The following is a 24,533-nucleotide window of genomic DNA, read 5'->3' as shown; positions in this document are numbered from 1 at the left end:
ATTTTTAACCTGAAAGGGCAACTCACTGTTACGAGCAAACCCCATAGATGATGTTGCATCCCACTGTTGTTTAGCTGTTGGGCAGGTAAGGCAGTGGTGGCAGTGGTGTGATAAATAAGATATGCAGCATTTATTATGAACCAAGTATTATTTTGTGAAATTATGTTTTTGCTTCTCTAATTACAAATGTGTTATTTAGATACTAACGTGAATCAGGAACTGACTCCCAGCTAGAGCTCTACCTATAGAGACCGACCTCCCAGCTGCACAGGAACATATATAAGTTTCCAGGCATTTCAAGGACCACCTTCTGGTGTCTTGTAGACCACCAGTTGAGTAGCACTGCTCCAGGATATACTGGTTCTCACTCTACAGGCATCTAGTGTTGACTTTTTACATTTAGGTAAAATGCAGTCTTCATTGCTCAGATGGATGTTGCATTTTATATGGGTCCAAATGACTATACAAGGTGCAAAGAGAGTTAGATGTGTTGTGTCTCATGCCAAAGCCTTTAACAAACTTGAATGACTTTTTAATACTAAAACCCTTTGAGGTGAAATATTGTAGCTTCTTAGAGAGATAATCAAATCCACTCAATATCTTAAAACAGGAAAAGGGAACATGAGTTTTGAATTTGCAGGCATAATTTTGAGGAGGTAAAATACAAATCAGGTTAGATTTTCACCTGGATATGTCTTTTCATGTGACTCCTCTAGGTAAATTCTTATGGTCCTTCTGTAAATATAAGTGACCCAGGCTTCAGTTTGAAATAAGAAATGAAAAAGTGCTTTCTGCGATTGAATTCCTACCCCTCACCCACCACTCAGTGCTAGGTGACTGGTTTTCGCTAAAAAAGAAAGCAGCATGCCAGCTGGATATCTTCCTGCGATAGCTAGGTTTTCCTTGGAGGTTTCCCATCTCTATACTAACTAGGCTTGACTATGCTTGGCTTATGAGCTTTTGCAAACGTCCTTGCCAAGGTGGGATGACTGTAGGCAAAATGAGTGCAGCAGGGAGACAGAGGCAAATAAGTAGGAGTGATCAAAGTCTAGAGATTTGCTGGCAGACGTGTCTCCTTCCTACGCTCTGCAGCCAGTGGGTCCAGTGCTTTCCCCTTCTCCTACGTATGAATCAACACATCCCAGTGAGCGGTGCCAAAGCAGGGGGTGGGCAGGAGACAGCCTTAGCACTGTACAACAGCTGTTGTTTTGCCAATATACTCAATAGGAGATTCAGAACAAAACTCGCCTTTTGGACCACAAATCTCATTACAGTTCACCAATGGCACTGGAAAAGAGAGAACTTAAAAGGTTTGCTGCCTTCTTTTTCTTTTGAATGCTGTTACAGTAGAAGACGCTATGTAGATGTTATGAAAGGCTAGCTTTAAGGTTTGGTGAAGTTGTCTGCCGCCAGTCCTAGTGAGACGCTAGAGGTGGTAAAAAAGTGAATTCGCCAGCAAGAAACATTTATTACTGCATGGCAGAAAGTGCTTCCTGTTGAAATGACAAATTGGCAGAAATGTCGAACCTAATTCCCTTTAGTTTCTTCACCGGGGTTTTATAGGAAGGTAACGAACAGTGGGAGCTGATAAATGGTAGGGTAACATTGCTGCTGTCTTAGAGTTTCTCAGTTCTAGTTCTCTGTTCCTAAGTTCATTTGCACGTACATTTATTTTTAAGGGTTTTCTTTTGTGGCAAAGACCTTAAAAAACAAAGTTAACCCAAAAACATATAAGGAAGCCTGTAGCTGGCACTGCATGTAATGTTATAGTGCCAGCTGCCAATTTGCTGGGCGGTTAGTGTTTGATTTATATTTTCGCATATGTGTTTGAGTGGGTGGGTCACAGTTTTTGGTGCCTTATTTTCCTTATTTTGCAACTTTAGTTAATCATTTCACTCAGTGCGGTCACTGTGTCCAACAGCAGTGTCCTTCCCTTGATGGTCGGCATGTTCATAATTCTTCAAACGCTGAGCTCCTCCCCAGCACTAGACCCCCTCCTTCTTCCCCCCACCCCGTTCCTGTAATGTCTTTTCCTTGCTAGGCTGGAGGAGGAGGAGATCCTGTGCCAACTCTTTGAGCTCTCACTCAGCTGCTGCCTTCACAACAACTATAAACGTTACCAAGCGCCCCCGTTGTTTTCACGCTCCATCCGTATACTCTATACTCGCTTGGAAGTGAACCTTATGGAAATTTCGGGCTTGTGAAGAACCTCGCAGATATTTCCACTTGGACTGCCATGGCAGCACACTGTGCTTGCAGCCTGCTGTTCACTAGTGACCTTGAACTTCTTTGCAGCAGCTACAGAATGAGTGAGATGCTGAGATGGCAGGAGCCCTGCCCAGGGTTCCGCAAAGAGCTGAAGGACGGTAAACAGGAGGGTTTTACAGGCATGGTAGTCACAGGAGGTACAATGAAAAAGACACACACGTGTGCACAAAGGTACAATCTTGAGCTCAGTCAACAAAAGCATGAAGGGAAAGACGGAGAGACTCAGTACAACTACTGTCAGACACAGATGCAGCAATCTCTGTAATCTCCATGCATGATCGCTGACAACACGAATCACCCATTCTCCTTCAATGTCCTAAATGCAGCAATCATCATTTGCAACCTAATATTGTATCTCATTGTCCTTCCAACACTAATGCAAAAGCACATCAGAGCAATGCGCAAGGTGACCTTCAAAATGCGTACAAACTCTGTGTCACGCCATAAGTACGAATAGTGGAATTTCTGGTATGCTTGCTGGCACTTTAGGCTAAGCTTGGGCTTGCATGGGATGTCAGTATTGAAAGAACCATAACCTAGCTGAAAAAGTTGGTTTTGATGGGAATGATACACACAGATGCATACTTAATTCTGTTCATTTTGCTGCACCTCTTGCATATGGTCTATACAATTCAGCGTGGATGTACATAGACATAGCTTCTGTGAAATAACCACAATCATGCTCAAATTCAGTGGACTACGTAAAGCCTATTACCCAGATTGCTCATGTTATCTAGTTCATTCCTGTTTCTTGGTCCAGGATACTGCTTTAGCACAGTATTTTGAGGAAGAAATTGAAATAGGGGAAGATAAAAGGTGTTCTGTGGTTTCTTTTTAATTGGAGACTGGAGGCAAAGTGCCTCCAGATAATTTCTCAAAGAAAAGTCATTGTCTTCTCCCACTCTTGTCATTAATCTCTAAAATTATTGCACAATTTCTGTTTAATGTGTTAAGATTTCTTAATATGTTAAGACAATGTGGAAAGACAAATTTGAACAGGAGGGAGCATGTTTCTTTGAATGCATAATTTTTAGATCTTTGTCTGAAGTCTTCATCCATCTTGCCAGTCCTTTTGCAGTTAAAAACTTAATCAAACTCAGTACGATTAAAAATATGTATTTTATAATGGAAATTCATCAAAAGAATTGGAAATTGGTACAAATATTGAGAGTGATGGTCATTCAGATTTTGCTGAAGCGTATATGGCTTATGCTGTAGCTATGTTCACCAGCACTGAAATCAGGGTTTCCCAATATATGGCTCACAAGATCTTTGCAGTTCCCCAATTTTTTTATGTGTTACAGAGGAGTTGATACATTCACAGTAGCAAAAATGGCAATATACTGTAGCACAACACGTGCTTAAATGTAATACCAAACCTAAATGTATCACAGTGCGTGTATGTTTTGCTACATTGCAGAATAGCCATCCTATTGTTTCCACAAGCAAAATTAGGGTACCCTTGGTCTAAACATTTTCTGATTCTATGATTTTGTTTTTAGTTGCATTAGTGTAGCCCTTTTTCACCAAGAAGAGTCAACAAACCTAAGTTTGAAGTATGATGTGGATCTGTGGAGTCCTCATACCAGCTATTTGCTTGATTGGATTAATGAAGCTTAAAAGGAAGAATAGAAACGAAAGTGAGATACAAAAAGCCTACAAACCCATCAGGTGAATCTGGAAAATTACTCAGGCCACTCTTTGATATTTTCCGGGGATTTATTTTGTATTCAACCCGACTTCAGATTATTTCCTTTAGATGGTTGATGTCTATAATGGAGTTTCCTTCTTTACTAGTGAAGGCTTTGGTCCACTCTGTCTGTGCTTCATGCATTACAGTCACCAGGCAGAGCTGCTGATCCTGGTATCTGGCCATGTTTCGACCTTCATGTTAGCGTAGAATAGCTCAGTTGAGTAGTCTCAGTGAGGGACTCTCAAATTTCCAGTAAGATGGTCACCAGCAAGCTGTTATTTTCCATTCTGGTGTCACAGCCCAAGCAGACTTCTGGTTTTTTGCCAGCACATCACTTTGAAGTTTAGTAAGACTGTGCAAGTATCTGTGTTGACGATCTGCTGTTGAACACCACAACAGAAACACCAGCTATTTGAACGTGACGATGGCATTATTTGCAAAAGCAGTTACTGTCGATTTTTTTTTCCCCAGATCACTCTCTCATTCCCCAGATTGTTCTATATCCAGCTCAGAAGGACATATTTATAAGACTTGTTATTCTGACTCACTTAGCCGAACAGTATTACACAACTATTTTTCTGTCAATCATAGGATAATATTGCCAAAACCTCCCTGTATCTTTTCTTGTGCATTTTCTGGTTTTGATGGATATTCTAGTACTCAGCAAGGAGGGAAGTATTGAACAGGTATGAAAACACGGCCCCTGCTGCTGCAGGGGTTTACTCAAGCAACACTCTATAATATAGGTGCTTGGTAATTGGTAATCAACTCGGGGCATTGCAACAGTTTGAGTTGTTTTTGTTAATAGAGATGAAATTATGGGTGTAACTAGCTGGCAGTCTTCAAATAGACTTTTGCAAGCTGTTTACTCAGCTGTCTCAGGGCAACAACTGCATACGTGAAGTGAATTCTTCCAATATCTCTGCTGTGGTGTATTTAATTTATCCCATTTTGCCACAGCATGAGAGAAACAAATCTTGAAGAAAGGATTCATGTCAGATGCTACACTGTGGATAGGCTGTGACATTAGCTGCGTAGTTTGGCATCATAGGTGAAGATTTTGTTACTTCAAAGTTTATTATTGCTTATTTTCCTGTAATTTAAACCTCCAGAATCAAAAGGAAGAAAAGAAAATAAAAATATGTCTAGTATATGGACAAATGTGCATTTAATTTTTAAATCAACATGGCTAATATGAATAACCTCTGGAAGCAGCTTCTGCAATTTGTCTACATCTAGCTTAAGTTTGTATACGTCTAGTTTAAGGGATATATTTTGGTCCACCCAAGCCAATACCAGTTTACAAAACAGTTTTTAAAACATCATAATTATTTCTTTTGCGGGCAAATCCTATCAGATACATATTGCTCTTAATAACATGACTTCTTACTCAAAATTATAGCGATTTTAAGGTCAAAAAGACACATTAATCTCTCTCTTGGTGATTTTCAGTCAGAATAGTATAATGGAAAAAATAGCTTCTTGGAAGTATGGACTTTGAAGACTAGTGAAATTATTCTGAACCGTCCTTTAAAATAACAAAGATGTTAAACAAGTGAGTGAGGTCGACTCTGAATCTTGCTAAAATATTTGAGAATGCTACTGTAATGGGGGAAAAGATGCCAATAAAATTAAGAGGAAGGAATTAGGGAAAATTTTGAACAACATGCAGTTTTGGCTGTCACTGAATCCTGTTACATTTTGCACTCCACCTCAAAATATAATGTGAGATAAAGTACTAATGCAGTTCTTAAAGCAACAACAACAGAAAAGGGCTTGAGATAGGAAATAATATTACAGTCTGATTCAGATCTATGCAGGGCAAAACTGGCTGTAATATTTAAATACGGAGTGAGCATAAAGCCTGCTTGCTGTCCTGGGAAGCTCTTTGTTAAAATCGCGTATATGACTTGATGGATGTTGTGATCTGAGCCATTTCTGGGGCAGGGAGGGAGGAGGGAGGAGGCAGAAGGGAGAAGGTGAAGCAGTTATAGGGAGTGAGCCCAATCGATCACTCCTATCAGCTGCACAGAAAATTAACTACTTTACAATTCACTGGTGTATATAATATGTCATATTCCTCGGCTCTAGAATAAAACGGTGTAGCACTGCTGCAGTTAGGGTTGAGACTAGCTTACTGTCTTTGGCTCATGATCAAGTTCATTTGGGCATGTGGAGCTGTTGCTGAATCTAAAAAAAAATAGTTCAGAAAAGCCTTAGTGGTCTGCTTTCCATGTTGTTTTTTAAAAGTTGGTAATGTCTAGACTGTTTTCTTACATTGCAAAACACACTGAGTGTCCCTTTTGCTGCAAAATGTTTCTCGTGATTCATAGGTCCTGGGCACTCTCTTTAAGAACCGAAGCACTTGAGCTATAGATTTTCACTGTCATAAAGGTGATAAAATGTATTAACCTAAACAAAAATGTCTCTGGCCAGCTTCTGAGAACTCAAACACAACCAGATGTGTTGCTAGCGGGCAGCACTGGTGTGGACTCGGATGGACGGGGACAGTTTCTCAGCTGGCAGATCTCAGCCCAGCTCCTCTGTAGTCCCCGGGCAGCCATCCTGCAGCTGGGAGGCTGCCTGCCCGTCCCTCTGCCTGCCTGTCTGTCAAAACAAAACCAAAACCAAAACCAAACCAAACCAAACAAAAAACCCCACAAAAAAACCCCAAGCAAACAAATAAACAAGCAGCAGCAATAGATGCAGCTCCTTGCTTAGTTTTACTTTTCTTTGATAACAATTTATGACCTGCTTTTTGACCACTAGACAGTTGTTTATAAACCAGGGAGAGATGAGAGACAAACAAAATTATAAGGAAAAAAAATCAAATAGTCAGACACTCAAATTCAGAAGAACTCTCACCTGCCAGGTGATGACACAGTTGCTTCAGATTTTCTCTTTGAGGATGTGTAGCTTGATGTACTGGCCAGCAAAGGAGTATATTTATTAGCTGCTGGGAGAGCAGGGGCACCTCATTTAGAAGAGATAAGCTGGCAATCAGATGGAAAGGTTTTGAGAGAGTTTTTCTGTCCTGAAAAAAGTTCCTTATCAAGACCATCTTAGTCAGAGCTCTGGGGAAGCACAACTGCTGACCCAAGAAGGAAAGGATAGCAAAGAGAAATTCTTTCTTGAATGGTAGAGCAAAGTACATCTCTACTTATACCCCCATGGTCCGATCTACATCCCCATGTACACGATCTACTTATATGAGTAATTTGTTTACATCTGTGATGCGTTATATGAGAAGGATTATACATTCACTGATTTGTTAGATTAATTGTATCTTAGGTTTTTCTTTGAATGACATTAACTGCCCAAAGCAACTGCATAGTTAAAGCTAAAATATATATAGATTTTCCATTGTCTGTTCATAAACATAAGTGGAGTTGTTGCTCCTAATAACACACAAGAAGGCAGATCTTTATTGCATCCTGGAGACTCGCAATACCATCGGCAAGAAAGTGTTAAAGGGAGCAGGACTGTTCCCTATTAGTAAGCAAGTCGGCTCTTGGACTGTGTTTCTGGCTCTGCCACTAAGGATTTCTATGATATTGGGACAATTTCAGAGTTGTAGTTCACTGATCTGATAACTGGCTATCCTACCACATTCAGTGATATTGGGTTCAACTTTAAAGCAACATGAGGTGCGGCAGCTTGGGCCCATGCAAAGCGGCTGAGCAACTTCTGCAGTTGGGTCCGATGTATACAAAATGCTTTGGGATTCCTGGAAAGTGTGAAGGCTTGGTGTTCGCTCACAGCAGATTGTGTCACCGATGGATTCCCAGGCCAGTTTCCTCATATTGCTGAATTAACCAACCAAGCGCTCAGAATGTAAAGTATTTTCAGTAACATGGAGTTGTGCCTGCTACTGGGGAAAGCTGATAAACCTTCCAGCAGAGCCAGACTCTGTGACTGCTGGCAGGTTCCCTTCTGCCTGCTCCTGACTGAAGATTACCACCACCACCTTCCTCATCTTAAGTTTGGTCTTTGCTAGATGGCTGTTTATTTTTCTTTGGTAACTACCTGATGTTTGAGTGAGCAATATGATTACATGTGAACTCATTGAAAACACAGGTTGCTGCCGTACTAAGTAAAACTAATGCAGACCCAGAATTATCCAGGGCAGCTTTGCAATTAATTTATAGTAGTTTAATTTCTCTATATGCTGCTACACTCACCAGATTTTCTGCAACATGACAGTAAATACTTGTTCCTCTTATTTTTCTGCTGTTGACAACGCAATACCTGTAAACTTACCGTTTCTTCTTTGTGGTCATTGCTTATATTTATGATGGCAAAGAGTAAAACATATTCAAACAGCCATGGTTACAATATTTATAGATTCAGATTGCATATTAAATTAGAAGCAAAGGAGAAACAGAATTACATTTGTTTTGTAACACTGTACAGTTAAGGCCAGAACCACTCCTGCCAACGCATCTGCAAATGTTTTTAGCTCGTAGCTGAGAATCAGAGCAACATTGCTAAACATGGGTGGATGGTGTAGTACGGCCCAAGTGTCACCCACTGAATGAAGAACCCCACAGAGAATCTGGCTAGAGTAATTAATGAATCCATTTGGAAAAGTCAGTGCCCTTCAATTAGCCTGAATGTAGTGAAGCAGATGGGATCCCATCCTCCAGGGAGAAAATTGAGAAAGATCCTAAGAAATACTGCATTGGACTGATTTATCTGGGTAATTATAAGTCTCATTTGCACAAAACTGTTCAATATGGCTGCAGTGAGAAAATTAAGAATTTATAAAATGTTGATATGTGGCCTAAACTTTTGGTGGTAGTGGAATCATCTGTCAAGCAGGATCTGGATTCAGAATATTAAACTAATCATCAGCCAGGAGAGACTGAAAGGCAAACTTGGCCATGGAGCTGGGGGGGTGGAGGCAATGTGTTTCTAGCGAATCTTTTGTTAAAGGCTCCTGTGAGCTCATCTGCAGTGGAAACATTCGCTGCCATCCTAATTTGGTATGATGTCCTGCTTTGAAACATCCTGCAAAATTTCAGAAGGTGAAAGAATGCCTCTAAAGAAACTTAGAGAAGAAAAAAAAAAAAAAATGCAAATTTTCTTTAAGCATCCGGTGATGTAGGAACAGAATGAGAAGAAAGATCATAGCAGCATTTGAGAGCATGTGCGACCTAGTCTTATCCCAAGGAGACCTCTCTATCCTTGTCAACAGCCTCATTTTTAAGTCAAAGCATCGCAGGACTTATGTGTATGAATGGGAAGCTGCATGGTGTGTTTTAAGGACTAAACCGGAAGCCACTACATCTGTATTGTAACTGTGTCTATATGTGACAGAAAAGGAAGCTGGATGCTTTACAGAAGCAGCAAAAGAAAAACAAACACTGTTTTCGGCAGCATTGACAGTACGTAGAAATTATTGCAGAGAAGTTATGGTCTGCAGTTTCTGGAGCTGAGAGGATATTTTAGCTATAGGGAAATTGTGCTCCATCGTCATGGATTTTTTACATACCTTGTGTGGTTAGAAACACCTTGGCTTGGTTATCTCCAAGCAGCATTTTGCACAATGTTTTCTGAATTCGGAATCTCAGCAGAAGTCTTAGACATTTTGATGAACTGGAAAGAAACCTGGAAATCCTAGATAGGCAGCCCTGTAAAGAAAAGAAGTGGGCCATGGCTGGAGCTGGGCAAACTGAGGATGAGTCAGAGGAAAGTTGTGACAATACCTGGCACTGGCTAAAACCAAAGCAGCGTTAACCTTGCCTGCAGTTAGAGAGCAGGGAGGCTTTGCTGCAGCCTCACCACTGTTCCAGCCCTCCAAAATGCTTTCCTAGTTCAGGACGCTTCTGTGCCATTCTAAAGACAGCCTTTTTTTGCCCCTCTGTTTTCTTCCTCCCTCAAAAATGTCCCTTTTTCAAAGATGGAGAATGTTGATGGGTACCTGGACAGAACCCTTCTTGCCCTCTCCTACCCACTCTGAAGCACAGTGCTGCATTGCTGTGTTGGTCTGAACACTATCCCCATTGAACTTGTAATTCAGAGTGTATTCATCCATCCTAATGAATTAAAAGATCAGTTCTGGGCAGAATATCAGACATAACAAATACTTTTAGGGCACTGAACTGGTGGCAGCAAAGCTGTGCAGCTCTGGCTGTAAGCCTACCTTGCACATTCATTGATGTGCATCATGTATGCTATTAAATTTTGTTGGTTTTTTTTTAATCTTTTCATCCCTCAGGAGACCTGAGATAGTGCAGTGATGAGGGCACTGCCTGGAGAAGCCAGGCTGGGATGTTCCCATTTCTGGTCATCCTCTCAGCCTGACAGCAGGCAGTCTGAGACTGGCAGAGTTTGGCCTGTGACTGCACCTTCTCAACCTCCACTGATAAATAAGCAGGCTAATTGAATTAATAAACAGATAGCTCTTTTCCCTGCCAGCTGGAGCACCATCAAAATGTGTGATAAATTATCTGCCAATGCTTTAACCGCAGGGAAAAAATGAAAAAATTAGCTGCCTCAACCTTTCCTCTCTAGCTTTTTCCCACCCCTTTCTTCTCCCTCCATCCACCCAAGCCTCCAATTTGGTTTGCCTCCACCCTCCTCTCCCCTTTTCTTTTTGGCAGATCTCCAAAGTAGCCGTGAGAGAGTAACTCATTTGGCAAGGCTGCTAATGGGTTATTAAGGCTGCAGGCGATGGTAGGATGCTGACATTCCCTGGGAAAGTGTGATGGAGGCTGCGGGAGTGTGGGGCACTTGTTTGGAGTGAGACTGCCCATGCCCCAGCTGCCAGGGTGCAGCAGTCTCTTAATTGCCCTTAAGTTGTGAGCTCCTGTGGCCAAGACAGAAGCCACACATGAGGGGCAACAAGTGATGCGACAGAACAGGAGGAGACAAGACGTGATGAAGCCTTACACCGTCTCGCTGGTGTGACAGCTGAAAGGGACAACTTTATCACAGTTCCAGTCCTGAATGTCACAGAGGCTGGTAGTACACAAGGCTTTTTAGTTTGAAATGAGAATAAAACAATGAGACAGAGGACTCAGCAATTTCCATAATACAGTCAGGATGCCCCTGCCATAACCTCTCAAAGTGCTGTTCCCTTTTGGAAATAACACATATCTATGTAGAGTGCCTCAACAGCCTCGAGTAACAGGAGACAAGAAAGATTTTGCTGTTTCACACTGTAGGTAGGAGGCAAATAGCTGAAGTTTCTATTGCATTACCTGGATTTCCAACATAATTGTGTGTTTGTGTTTCCTTGCTGGTTTCCCTCACACCTCTCCTCTATAAGCTGGAAAATCTTCCTGGTCCCTCTCTTTCTAAAGCAACAAGAAATGGGAGGTGCTGTGAAGTCACTGACGAGTCTGAGATGGGAATGAGATCACAGCATTGTGATCTTGTTCAGAACACGACATTTTTTTGTGGTGCATGTGTCAAATGAATCAGACAATGGTGGTGTCAGGAAGATGGATAATGCTGTCGGCAAGGCTGAGAGAAGAGACAGGAAGATGTGTTAAGCACCAAAACAAGATGATATTTATGCCTTTCTCCCACATTCAGTAGAAGTGCACAAGAAATATTAAAAAGAAGGAAGGTAGGGTAATAGCAGGAGTAGCTGGATCCCTGATGTTCTTTTCAGAAGACACTGTGGAAAGGTGTCTGGGTGTAGCATCACCTGTCCCTCTGAGGGATGCTTACCCAACACACCACCTGTTCTTCCTCCCTCAGGGTGCAGGGTGCTGTGGGGACCCTCTGCCTGCCTGTCCCCAGGCAGATCATCTCTGCCAGGAATTTGCCCTTATGTGATTATTTCTTCCTTCTTTGCCTTGGGCAGGAGAGACAGGGAAGAGTCCACAATCAAGTGAGGCAGGGTATTCTGTACCTGTCACTCAATACTGGAAAGGAAATCCTGCTTGTGTGACAAGCACTGCAACTGTGGGTCTATCCAGGCCTCCTGACCTGTGCAGGTTTGTTTGCATCCTGTGGTACGTGCTGTAGGAAAGCCCAATCCAGCTGTCCAGAAGCGTCAGGATGAGTCAATGACTTACCAAGCAGGAAACATCCTTCCCTTCCCTGGAGATGGTTGTTTTTTTGGTTTGCTGAGACACATTTCTCTAAAAAGCAGTATTGCCAAAGAGTAAGGATACAATCTAGAAGAGAGTAAGCAGATGAAATATTGCATTTTAGTAACCCATTGCTTGTCAGCCCATCCATGGGATGTGTGGGGATGTTCTCCTAGCCCCTTCAAACACAAAGTAAAGCCTATTAGTATAAATCACAGTCATGTTTTCTTCTTTCCACTGGAAAAAAAAAAAGTATTTTGAGGTTTGATTCTTCTTGATGTCTTGTTTCACACTGTAGCTATCCTAAAGTGTATTAAAAAACCCTGTGGAACTGATAGAGTAGCTAGCTGGTATCTCGTAGATGGATTGAGCTTTTACTGCTCCTAGAGCCTCAAGTGGCTTTGAAATTCAACACGTCTGACCCAAGATAGTGCTGTTTAAAAGCAGTTGATACACACGGGGTAGTGGAAAACAAGGCAGCAACTTGAGCTGTGTGGGAATGGAGGGGATGGCGCTGCAGGTGAAGAACAAAGGGGACACGGTGGAGGGCAGCAGCTCGAGGGTTGTGGTCAGTGGGAGAATATGGGGAAAGCTTGGAGGGCATAAGAGACCTTGCATGAGGGTGTAAAAGGACAGTATATCAACACTGATATGTTGAATGCTGAATATTTGTTATATCCATGTGGAGAACACTCAACATAGGTTACATTTATTTTATAACAGGGGTATCTGATGCAAAATGAACCTGTTCACACTCCTTATGGTTCGTACCTATGTACTACATGCCATACGTGAGTGCATCCATTTAAAAGGTTAATAGTCACTAGGTTTTAACAGGCAGATAATTGAAAGTTGTCTGCCAAAATAGATTTTTTTTCATTTTTGAGGGTCAAATGGTGGAATTCAGCATTAAAAAAAAAAAAGCTGAAGTAGCCTATAAGAACATTATCATTTTTATATGTTCCTGTATTGTACTTAAAACTGTAGTTACTTCTTCAGAAAAAAACAATCCATGAATACTTTAAAAATGTTTCAGGAATCACTTAATTTTAGAAATGAAGGAGAAAAATAACTTCATGTGAAAGTGCATGGTAATGAGACAATGTCTAATTACCTGCACTGAATTCTCCAGTCGGACCAATAGGCTAATGAACATCAATACTCTCACAAAGAGCCCTGGGATCCTTAATGGCTGTAAGTGGTCAGGACTTCGGTTTTATGTTTCAGAGTCTGGTTGGTATAGTCTTGAAACAAAATCTACAGATCAGACTGTATCCTCTACACAGTCAGTGTGTGTGTGTGTGTGTGTGTGTGTGTGTGTGTGTGTGTGTGTGTGTGTATACACCCTTAAGCACTGCACATCTGGGATGAAATTGAAGTGCTTTTAAGTGCACATGTATCTCATTTCTGGCTTGCTAGTAGCCCTTTAAATGTGCTGGGTTTAATCCAGGAAAAACGAGTATTAAAAATCACACCAGTAAAGGAAAAAAACCCAAAACACTAAAATTTTATATACTTGGATGGCATTTTTCTTTGAATAAGAATGACTTAATCATAATGAACCTTAGCAAGAGGTGGGCAATGAAAGTTCAGAAATCTTCCGACAGAGAAAGACTTCAAACCTGCCTTTCTCATGTTCTTGGTGTGTATATTCTGCTCATGAGAGGGAAAAAGAAAGCAACAAGCTTGCATCCTCAGCAAGAAACTGAGATCACTCTATAAGGGGTCTTGAGGCTCCAGAGCAGTCTTCTGCAGAGATACATTTTTGTGGTGCTAATTTTGTCTGATCTTTGATTCTAGATTAAAATATGAAAACCCACAGTGTTCTTTCCAGAGTGCTCTGATCTGAAGATTTGCTCCATATCTGGCTTGCATAGGAAATTCCCCAAACTTCCTCTGAAATTAATTCCCACTTTTCCTATTAAATACATTCATAAATGCTCATTGTGGGCTCAGGCTAGATATATATATATATACCAATGCAACTGTTGAACAAGTACTTGCCACTTGCATTGCACTAGATGATGGGGGCATTTGTCACGGCATTTGCTTGTTGGAGTGAGGAAGAGCTGAGCTCCAGCCCCTTTGCCAGAGTGTTTTATGTCCAATGTGAAGAACGCCTGTGGTTTCTTGGTGTAGGAATAAGCTCTAATACAGGAGTTAGAGAACAGATCTGTCAGACAGACAGTACAGACTCAGGTCCCCATGAGTCCAAGTTTTCCCACTTCCTTGCAGGGTGCTGTTAACATTGAGTGATTTTATTGACGCCTCCATTTTTTGTGTTTTCCGAAGTGATAACCTAGCATGCATGGGAATATCCCATAGATGAATCTGGCAGAGTAATTAAGCAAAAACTGTCTATTTGGAGAATTAGGACGGCAATTAGATATGTGCCTGCCTACTGATAGCAAGCACAGGCACTTAATCCCCCAAATGTCAAGCATTTTGTTGTCAGAAACCTGCCCCTCCAGGGGTAGGTAGCAGCTAAGTAGCAACTTTGCTTTTGGACTCTGGCACACAGAGGGGAAATTAGACAGAAGTTGCTTGTATTTTTTGGATCCTTCCATTGGTATTGTATGTTGAAATTATATAACACCATTTGCCAGTAATAAATCACTTTGCTGTCTGTTGTGTGATTACATAATTAAATATCCCTTGTCATGGATACACATGCAGGGATTGACTTAGACTTGGTGGGAATTAGGGATCTGATTTTTTTAACTTTACATTTCCTGACTCCTGTGCAAATCAAATCCAGTTGTTTAACACTGCATTGAGAAATGATTCATGCAAGAAATAGTATACAGTGAGAAGTACAAACTATAATTTTACTGTATTTTCTGCCTTGATTATAATTGACTTGTTCATTAAAAATGTGTGTAGAATAGGAACGGCGAACACAATATTTTTCTATTTCTCGTCCTCAAGAAGGTGGTGCATTGACAAGGACAGTGACACTTGTCTCCTTCACAAGGTGCTTGAAAGAAACAGACGGAAATTACAGGGTGGCGATGAGATGTAAACTCCATCGTGTTTTCTGTTGTCCCTGGATCTGTGGCCATTCTCAATGAAATGCTGTCACCAGAAGACGGCAATTCTGGCCGAGTACCCTTGGGCCACCCTGGCTGGGACTTGCATTGTGTTACCTAAAGCTGGCAGTCTTCCGGCGAGGTGTCACTCAGACTGATGTCACCACCAAGCCTGGCTGTGCTGCTTGGAGCTCCTGCGTGCCCCGAGTTCAGGGACACTGGAGCAGCTTTTGCAGCTGACCCGTCCTTGAGCAGCATGGTGTCTATTAGTTTTATTGCTGCTTTGATTGTTTGCAGTTGATTCTCGCTGCTTTCTGCTGAAGTTTAATTCAGTTTGCATTTGGAAGGACAAGGGAGCAAATTTGTTGTTTTTATTAGAGGCTAAGCAGAGCTGAAGGCTGGATGGTGATCCATTGTTTGTGTTGTTACAAAATCCAACTAAGTAGGGAAGAAAGCACAAAGGAAGGGAAAAGTATAATTCAGATTTGCCAAACAGCCTGAGAATAATTAGAAGATTAGCAGTTTGGCGCTGTTTATTGGCGAGCTGTGAATTAAATACATCCCCCTTTTCTCTTTACATTAGTGTAATGTGTCACTTCGGTTCTGGATTTCATGTCCTTCACACACCTCTCACTCCTCCTTCAGTCCATACACAGGGCTGTATTTTACTGCACAAGAAACGTAGGGGCAAGTATTTAATGTGGCATCAGAGGCTTTCTAATCACCAGTCTCTGAAATGTGCTCGTAAGTATCTGCTGTTCACTTACTGGGTGGAGATGAATCGCCTCCAATTTGCTTTCATGAATGTGAGTGGAACATTTGCGAAGAGTGGTTTCTGTTATTTACACTGTAAAATGCTTGTAAGCAGTCAACTATAAAAGACCAGAATGACATTTATGCTTAAGTTGTCTCATCGCACTTGTAGCTGGAGGAAAGGATAAAAATTCAGTGTGACGCTCTGAAATACGCTGGCTGAAGTTCTGTTCTCAGCTTTAGTTGTCATCAGATTAACTCCGTGTATTCACCTTGGATATGATGCTTAGAAAAGCACGAGCGAAAAAGAGAACTTGACGATTGCAGATGAGAAAATATTAGTGCCACCGAAGTCAGTGGTGTGCTTGCCATGAAGTTCGGCTAATCAAGGTTTTTACCCTGAGATTGCTACCTAATTGTAGATGAGTGGGGATGCTTGATGTCTGTATTTTTTTTCTGATTTCCCAACCCTCTCTAGCCTCTTCTCTCCCCTGTGGGGAACTTATTACACCCCTGTGCAATAGGGACTAGAATCACAGTCACTAGTGCAAGAAAATATCTGTGAGATCATATTCCTTCTGCCTAGAGGAGTCTGAAATAATCTCCTGATAAGAATATAGCAGACATTAAGCTGATACTACAGCTGGTCCTGTCTCTTCTCCAATTTAGAGGGATTTAGAGGCATGCAGACCAGAAAGGGAAGAGGTTTTTCTATGCACTCGGAACAATTTTTCAGTTATTCAGAACAATTCAGTCCTATTCAAAACCAGGACTCCCATAACTGTCCCAATCTAAAATTCATCTGGATGATATAATAGCTTATTGTTTGATGCAAACACAGACCATTCAGGTAACTACATCTGTAAAACTGGAGGGTTTTTTGTCATTTCTATACTGAGAAATAAATAAGAGAAAGTTGCAGTTAATAGTCATATATGGATTATGGCATATAATATAAAATGTAGAGCCTGTTGTGCTATAAATACAACATGCTATAGATATTATAAATATTTATACACATATGAAAACCCTAAAATTATTTGAGTTTTTAGTTGTGGGAAAAGCAACCTCCAAATCTACAGTTTTATCTTTTATTTTTTGCTTCCTAAGAAACTGAAAAAAAATGCTGGCTATTTTTCAATAGCCATTTTGGAGAAAGAAAAGGGGAGCAAAAAACAAGGCAACCTTGGAATACATGTCATGATAGAGAAAAATGAGAAAACAGCAAGATCCTGAACTGCAGAAGTGTTGGGGAAGCTGATATTTTTCATTTGTGATCCCAAATGCTTGCAGCCCATTTTTGGCAGACTTAGGGTTTACCCAAAGATGTTCAGTGAATAAATTATCATCTATGTTGATATAAAGAAACATCAAGCATTTCACTGCACCATGATGCCAGGCTTTAGATAGAGGAAACACTGTGAAAACTGTCTGTTTCAAAAACAAACCAACAACACCCCCCACCCCCCAATATTCCAGGTACAATGACAATTAATGACAATTTCTTGGAGTTGTTAACTTCATATTATGTTTGGTGAGGTGGCTTCAGAGTACGTGTGTCAGGGGCATTGCCATGAGCAACAGCAGAGTGAACACAATGCTCACACCTGTGGAGCACTAATATCCACTGTTTCTATTTCCTCCTAAGCATCAAATATAGGAGTTTATGTGCTTCTGGTTTCCTGTAGGATCAAAAGGGAATTTTCTTTATTCACTCGATCAGAGGCAAAGCAGGCTGTTCTCTGAAATCATTTCTCGTGTATGTGTCAGTGACAGCCATTAATGGAAGTGTCATAATCAAGTGGAAATCAGCTGTGACTGCTCTTGGTCACTATGTTACTTTGATGAAATAATAAAAGTAATCAGTAAGGGCCAGAAGCCAGGTAAGGTGAGCACCTGCATTTCCTCTTGGCTTGAGGTTAGTGGGGTTTTTTTGTTTTGTTTTGGTTTTTTATTTTCTTTAAATTTGATTCTTTTTTTCAATTAAGAGGAATTGTGCCCTAAAAGACCACTGCCACTGAAGTCAGCAGAAATTTCAGCTTTTGGTGAGAGCAGATCTGAGCAGAGAGCCCTCTGTTCCAGCCCCAGTTTGCAAACTGCCAGGTACCTGCAGGCTCTGGTGAAGTCAGTCACACAGTTCCTGAAAGTCTGAATGGCCGCAGGATCGGGTCCTGGCTTATCGTTTCATTCTAGATGTGATTTGCTAACATGGTCAGTCCAGCAAGCTCAATTTTGATGCCATCAGATTTTATTTGATGCTAAACTAAAACAGCTGTTTGCAATTAGCACACGTAAAAAGAATGATAACAAAAATGCAGCCTGCCCTCCCAGCTCTACACATACTCAATGCAAAGACTTCACCACATTCTGGTGATTGCCCCTCCTCCCCTGTGCTCTAACTAAAACACCCAAAACAACTGATCTCACTGAAGACCAAATTAAAAAAAAAAATAAAAAAAAACCCACAACACACAAAAAAACCCCAAAAAACAAACACGTTTATCGTTCCTCAAATGTTTCTGGTGGGCAGCAGTGAAAGTTAATGAAAGATCAGTGTGCAGGCAGATCCAAGCACGGAGCTAAAGGGAGGCGAGGGCTGGGGGATGGCTGTGGCCGTGCTGGGACAGGATGAGGTAGAGCTGGTTTCTTACCAGGACTGGGATCCAGGGCAGCTGGCCCACCCTCCCTTTGGGAACAGTGAACAAGGAGCTTGTAAAATACACAGACCAAATAGAAATGACCCCTATTGACTGAAACCAGCTGCACATCAGACCTCTCACTGTCTCTCTTGATTTGCTATCTCAAATAAATGGATGTGGTAGAAGGGGCTATGGAAAGAAAACAAAATAATTTATTCTCCTTGAAGTCTTGCCACGCTAATAAGCCGCAGTTTTTACAGCTGAAAAAAAATAATGTTTATTCGCAGATTCAGTTTTTCCCTTTTTTTTTTTTCTTTTTGACTTTGAAAGTCTGCAGTTTAGAATAAGACGTGCTGTAGTTCAGTTTCAGATCTCTTTGACAAATATAGCATTGGTATATTTTGTTGAGTATTCATCACTGATAAAACTGCTGGCTAATAAGAGTTTGGGTTTTTTTTGCATTTTGATTCAGACAAAGTTGTGACAGGTTTTGTTGGTGCTTTGGCTTAGACCTGCGTGGTGGCTCAGCCCCTCAAAAAAGGTCTTAGAGAGTTTTGAAGAATGACGTGCCTAACCACTTGTGTTGTTTTCCCTATTTTTCCTAATACACTCCTGGGTAACACCAGTAATTCTGAGCATTGTGAAGAGCTACTTGAGCAACCAGGGTGGCACTTAAAGTCAGAAAAGTTAGGGACAGCAGCTGCTCAAATCCTCTGTTTTATATCTAGGATGGATATTGCTACTGATATTAGATTGAGCTCCGTTCTGACCTTAGAGATAGGGAAGGAGGCGTTTAACCTCGCTGCCATACTTGCCTCAGTCTTTTTGAGAAGCTCATCAGGTTGTGATACATGCTGTAGTGCAGTCGTGGTTTGATAGGCTTTCTTAAAGAAACTTCTTAAAAGTCATCAGTCTAGTTTTCCTTCAGGCAAATTGAGGCTCTTATGTGTTTTGCAAATGTGTCGTTAAAAAAAAAATAAGTCTTGTTCAGCCATCTGATCATTAGTGAACTAAGCCATCAAATTTGGAATAATGGATCTGTTAGTGTGTTTCAGTGGAATGACTTTCTTGAAGTCTGCAATAACATGTGGGATACAAAAATTTGAATATGGTACTTTGAATTGAGCCTGTTATTTTTTTTGCCTTCCACAACTTTGCCTTTTTTGGTGTTGTTGTTGGTTGTTGTTTTGTTTTTTATTTTTTCTCCTTAAGAACTGTTTTTGTCTTCACTCCCCAGTGCACGAACACAACAAAGTAGCAGCTTTGAACATAGGAGCCTTTACCTGTGGCCTTGCACAGACAGATGTTATTTCAATACAAAGTATATTGAAATTCCAGTGTATAGGTTCCCAGTGTCCTGGCAGTCACTCTCTTTGCTTTAAAGACAAAACTCTGCTGGCGGATTTTAGCCACGTTGGCTTGTAGGATCTTCTGACTGTCATCTGTGACCCACAGATACTGCTATGGGGAAAGGCAGACCTCTGCTCCTCCTACCACTGCTGTTTCTTGCTGGCTGTCCTATAGGTGGCCTCTCTTACTGATGAGCTATCTGCTATTCGTTATATCCTCTGGCTGGATAATTAATTATGAGCTAGTTATGTGTTATTCAGATCATGCTAGTCTGGCATCAAGTGATACTGTGGACCTCCTTTCTTCCATTTTCTGCTAATTACTTGCATTATTGAGAGTACACCAAGCTTACGTCGACTTCTTCAGAAATGTAAAGAGGTGAAGAGGTCTTGAGTGGCTTCCTGTAAAGAATGTTGTACACTGAGCAAGATGCAGAACCCATGGTTGCAAAGGAGGTTTCTGTGGGTTTGGAAGGAGCTCTTCTCCTAGCTGACATCTGTCAGACTCTGTCTTTGGTGGTGTTCAGGTAAAAGTGAACAAATGCCATTAATATTAAAGAGAGTTTTGCCCTTGACAGGACACCAGGGCCCAATCTAGTGACAGTGCAAAACGTGAGGAGAACAAAACAGAGGGATTATCATGTGATAACAACGCAGCAGACATTTGTACTTTCAGCAAAGAAAGAGGGTCAGTTTGAGATCACCTTCATTATTTTCCCATCTTTCTGATGAAAGAACAGATTGGATGCTAGTGCAACTGCAACGTATTTTCAAGCCTGAATTTGGAAAACATAACAATGCGATATATTTATCAAAAAGTCTTTTAAATAATATCTGTAGTAAAAACAAGAAAGAAACTTTGTTTCATGTTTATTTTAATCAGACATTCATTTTTAAAAGTTGCAAGAATACAAGCTTGATGAAGCTAACACTACTGAGCTGGCCAAACCGAAAAGGATGACTGCCAGTTATTTTTCCTCAGCAGTAGAGTAGGAAATATGTAACTGTTAAATTTCAGTTCACATGTTTATATCTTTACATACTTACAGTGGAAAACTAGATTAGAGCCCAAGAATATGTTCTTTCTCAAACTGAAATAAGATGTCTTTTATCAAGGGAACAGCAAGCAAGAACTAAATAAATCTCAAAACACAGGACAAGGCACCATTTCTACAACAGCAGAAATCTTATTCTGATTGCTGAGATCATCATGTATGAATGTTGAATTTTCTGCCTTGTTCTGTTCCAGAGACTGAAGGCAGCACTGACTCATCATCCTGCCGCCATGTCGAACGGGAACATGAACACCATGGGCCACATGATGGAAATGATGAGCTCACGGCAGGACCAGGCGCCACACCACCACATGCACTCACATCCTCATCAGCACCAGACACTGCCACCTCATCACTCGTACCCACATCAGCACCAGCATCCAGCGCACCATCCTCATCCTCAGCCTCACCACCAGCAGAATCATCCCCACCACCACTCCCACTCGCACCTCCACACGCACCCGGCACATCACCAGACCTCGCCGCACCCTCCGCTGCACTCTGGCGGACAAGCACAGGTAGACCTCCATGCCATGCTGTGTCACTGAATTTTGCTGTTACATAGAGTTAAAGCCTGACCCCTGTATTGTTTCTTCTTGCATGCATGTCTTGTTAAGTACAAGCCCCTTAGGCCACTCATAAATGTCTGCTACCAGTGGTGGAGAAACACAAACTTATTCAGAAAACAGAGTGAAGCAACAACTTGTTTTGTTGCTTAATTTGCCAGACATTTGTAATATCTTACTTTGTAAGAAGCTCCAAGGTTTTTCAGAGCTCTGAGCTCTGCAAATTGCCACGTATACTTTTATGGACGAGATATATTATGGAGATTAGCATATTATATACGTTGCTTAATGTGCTTTATCCTAAACTTCTCAGGCCAAGAGTTGAAGAGCTGTATGTGTTCTACCTGCAGAAATACATAGTATAATCTTTAGTGAAGTAAAATGGCACTTCATGTGCATACTCAAAGCAAGAACTGTGTGTGTATAAGTAATTAACCTCACAGAACCTAATGAGCTATTTATTTCCTGCCAAGGCTGGAGGTAGTAGAGGTTGGTCTAAGGTCAGATATACCGGCTTAGAGGACAAGAAGAAAGGATCCAGACCCTGTGGAGGGGATAGCAGTCCCCAGCTACAGAGTATGAGAGAAAGCCAAGATTAGCTGAGAGCACAGGCAATAGTAGGTGGATGTTGTGTCAGGAGAAACAGATGGTGAAGCCAGTCCAAGGAGAGAGGTTTAAACCTGGAAGGCAATTTAAAATTGGATTCAGGTGATGCGAACTCAGTGATGGTCTCCACTGAATGAGATGGAGGTCTCAGTTTTTGGACCAGGTATATTGGCGTGAGCAATTTGGATAATTCAGTACCTGAACGGAATGTTTCTTGAACTAGTGAACACAAACGTTAGCAGAGTCATTTTTAAGAGGAATTCTATTAATGTGTTAAGATTATAGGCTTCTGAATCAGGATCACACAAGAATAATAAAGCTCTGGGGGATATGACTATAACATGTCAGGTCAGGGGAGCAAATTTAAGGAGGACAAGTGGGCAGTGAATAGAATGAGGACAAAGAGGAGTGCCAGCCATAAGAAGTTCAACCTGTGAAAAGTATTGTGTTGCTTGCAAATACCTTTCAGACCAGCTCTTAGAAAACATTAAAGAAAATGAGAGGATTTGGCTGACATCCTAGTGTTCCACAACATTAACTATTTACTAACATTTAGCTTTATTATTGCAGAGGCTGCAAGCACATGGGATTTCCCTAAAGCATTTGCTAATGTAAAATGAATTGTCAGCTTTAACGAAACAGCGTAAATAAGAGAGCAGCAGACTCCCCTGTGAGAAGATGTCCAGAGCTTTCCTAAGTTTAGTTCAGTTTTTACTTTGTGAATTCAATTATTTTCCCATCTGTTAATGAGTTATTTTCCTCTGAGTTGTTTAAAACTCCAATAAAAAAGACATTATCTCATAACAGAGAAACCAAAAGTAACCTGATGGCTGTCTTGGATATCCATGAGAGAGTAAGGATGAAGTTGTGCTTAGCAGACTGAGGACTCCATGGATGAGATAGAGGAAGTCATTTAACTTCTCTGAGGCTTTTAAAACAAAGGTTATAGTACTGACACCTCAACAAGGGGTAGAGAGGATAAACATGTAAGCATGTAAGAGAGTCAGATATCACATATGGAGAACTGCTTAAAACGTCCATATTAACATTTTCAATAGGCGAGGAGAAAACACGGCTACAAGACAAAACAAACCTCCCAGTTTTAAGGATCAGGCCAATGAGCCAGTATGCTACAGCTGCCCCTTCCTCTTAACTTATGTGCTGCTTAAGCTGGTGTTGAGTCATAGAATGACTGAATGCATTGGGTCAGAAGGGAACTTAAAGATCATCTAGTTCCAACCCCTCTGCCATGAACAATAGACACCTTCCTCTGTACCAGGTTGTTCAAAGCCTCATCCTGGCTGGCCTTGAGCACTTCCAGTGATGAGGCATCCACAGCTTCTCTGGGCAGCCTGTTCTGGTGTCTAACCACCCTCACCATAAAGAATTTCTTCCCAGTATCTAATCTAAATCTACCATCCTTCAGTTTAAAACCATTACTCCTCATGCTGTCACTACACTCCCTGATAAAGAGTCCCTCCCTATCTTTTCTGTAGGACCCCTTTAAGTACTGGAAGGCTGCTATAAGGTGTCCCTGGAGCCAGTGCTTTCTCTTGGCTAAACAACTCCAACTCTCTCAGTTTGTCCTTATACAGGAGGTTCTTCAGTCCCCTAATAATCTTCATGGCCCTCCTGTGGGCCCACTCAAGCAGTTCCCTGCCTTTCTTATGCTCACTCCAGTTAGGACAGCCTAGAGTTCTTGCACTTTGTATTCCTTGCTAGCTAGGCTTCCCGAAAGCCTTGCAAGCAGGCAAGAAGAGATATGGGCACCAAGGTAGGTGGGCTGACTGGCAGCCATGAAGTTATATGTCAGATTCACCCTGTGTCCCAGCACCACAGAGTCTCTGGAGCTGGGCCTGTGCAGGCAGATGAGCTTTGCCATGCATAGTGTGTCACTGGAGGCAATGGCCCCCATCAGGGATCAAGCACGTCTTTAGCTTTCCATAGGTGTGTCACCAAGAGGTTGGGAATGGAAGGTGATGGCTGATGAGTCAAACTAGGACTCCTAGGGTCAGCAGCTTCCCCGGGACAGCACAGCTCTTGCATCTGCTCCCATGGTGCGAAGGCAATAGTGACTTCTGAATTGGTGCATTAATTGGGGAAAGATAAGGTATTAGTGAGTAGTAACCAAATGGTTATTACTTTCTAAGCTTATCCACGGTCCCCATGGTAATGGCCTCTTTGGAGGTTAGGTTGCTCCAGTAGACGTTAATTTTATGGTGCATTTTACTAATTATTAACCTCCTTATTCATTAGTCTACACCACACCCTTCTCTAACGTCAGAATTCTTTTCATGCTTTTCGGCTGCCATTTTGATACATGGGAGCGTAGGGACTTACACTTTCATTGAATGAATGAACAGGTATTAGCTTTGTGGTAAGCTGCAAAGAACAGAGAGATATATCAGATCAAGGGTAAAAACATAAATCACCTTCTGATAGGTATCTTTCTGAGAAAGAGATATTTTATCAAGTTATAGCTTTGTTGTCTGAGCTACTACAAAAATGATACTATTATTCTTGTGTTGAT

General features: G+C 41.4%; 1 protein-coding gene across 2 annotated transcripts in view; it reads left to right on the top strand.

Annotated features, from left to right (window-relative positions):
* Positions 1–24,533, top strand: part of CREB5 (cAMP responsive element binding protein 5) — a gene marked incomplete at both ends in the record, with an annotated part of 253,641 nt that overhangs the window by 223,810 nt on the left and 5,298 nt on the right. For both annotated transcript variants that reach the window (XM_080339004.1, XM_080339003.1), the window contains one exon: positions 21,026–21,349. In XM_080339004.1, coding sequence (XP_080195130.1) covers positions 21,026–21,349 — 324 coding nt within the window. The remainder of the gene's footprint in view (positions 1–21,025; positions 21,350–24,533) is intronic.

The sequence above is a fragment of the Nesoenas mayeri genome (genome assembly GCF_963082525.1).
Source record: "Nesoenas mayeri genome assembly, chromosome: 2".
Taxonomy (NCBI): domain Eukaryota; kingdom Metazoa; phylum Chordata; class Aves; order Columbiformes; family Columbidae; genus Nesoenas; species Nesoenas mayeri.
This window is presented reverse-complemented; position numbering and strand designations above follow the sequence as displayed.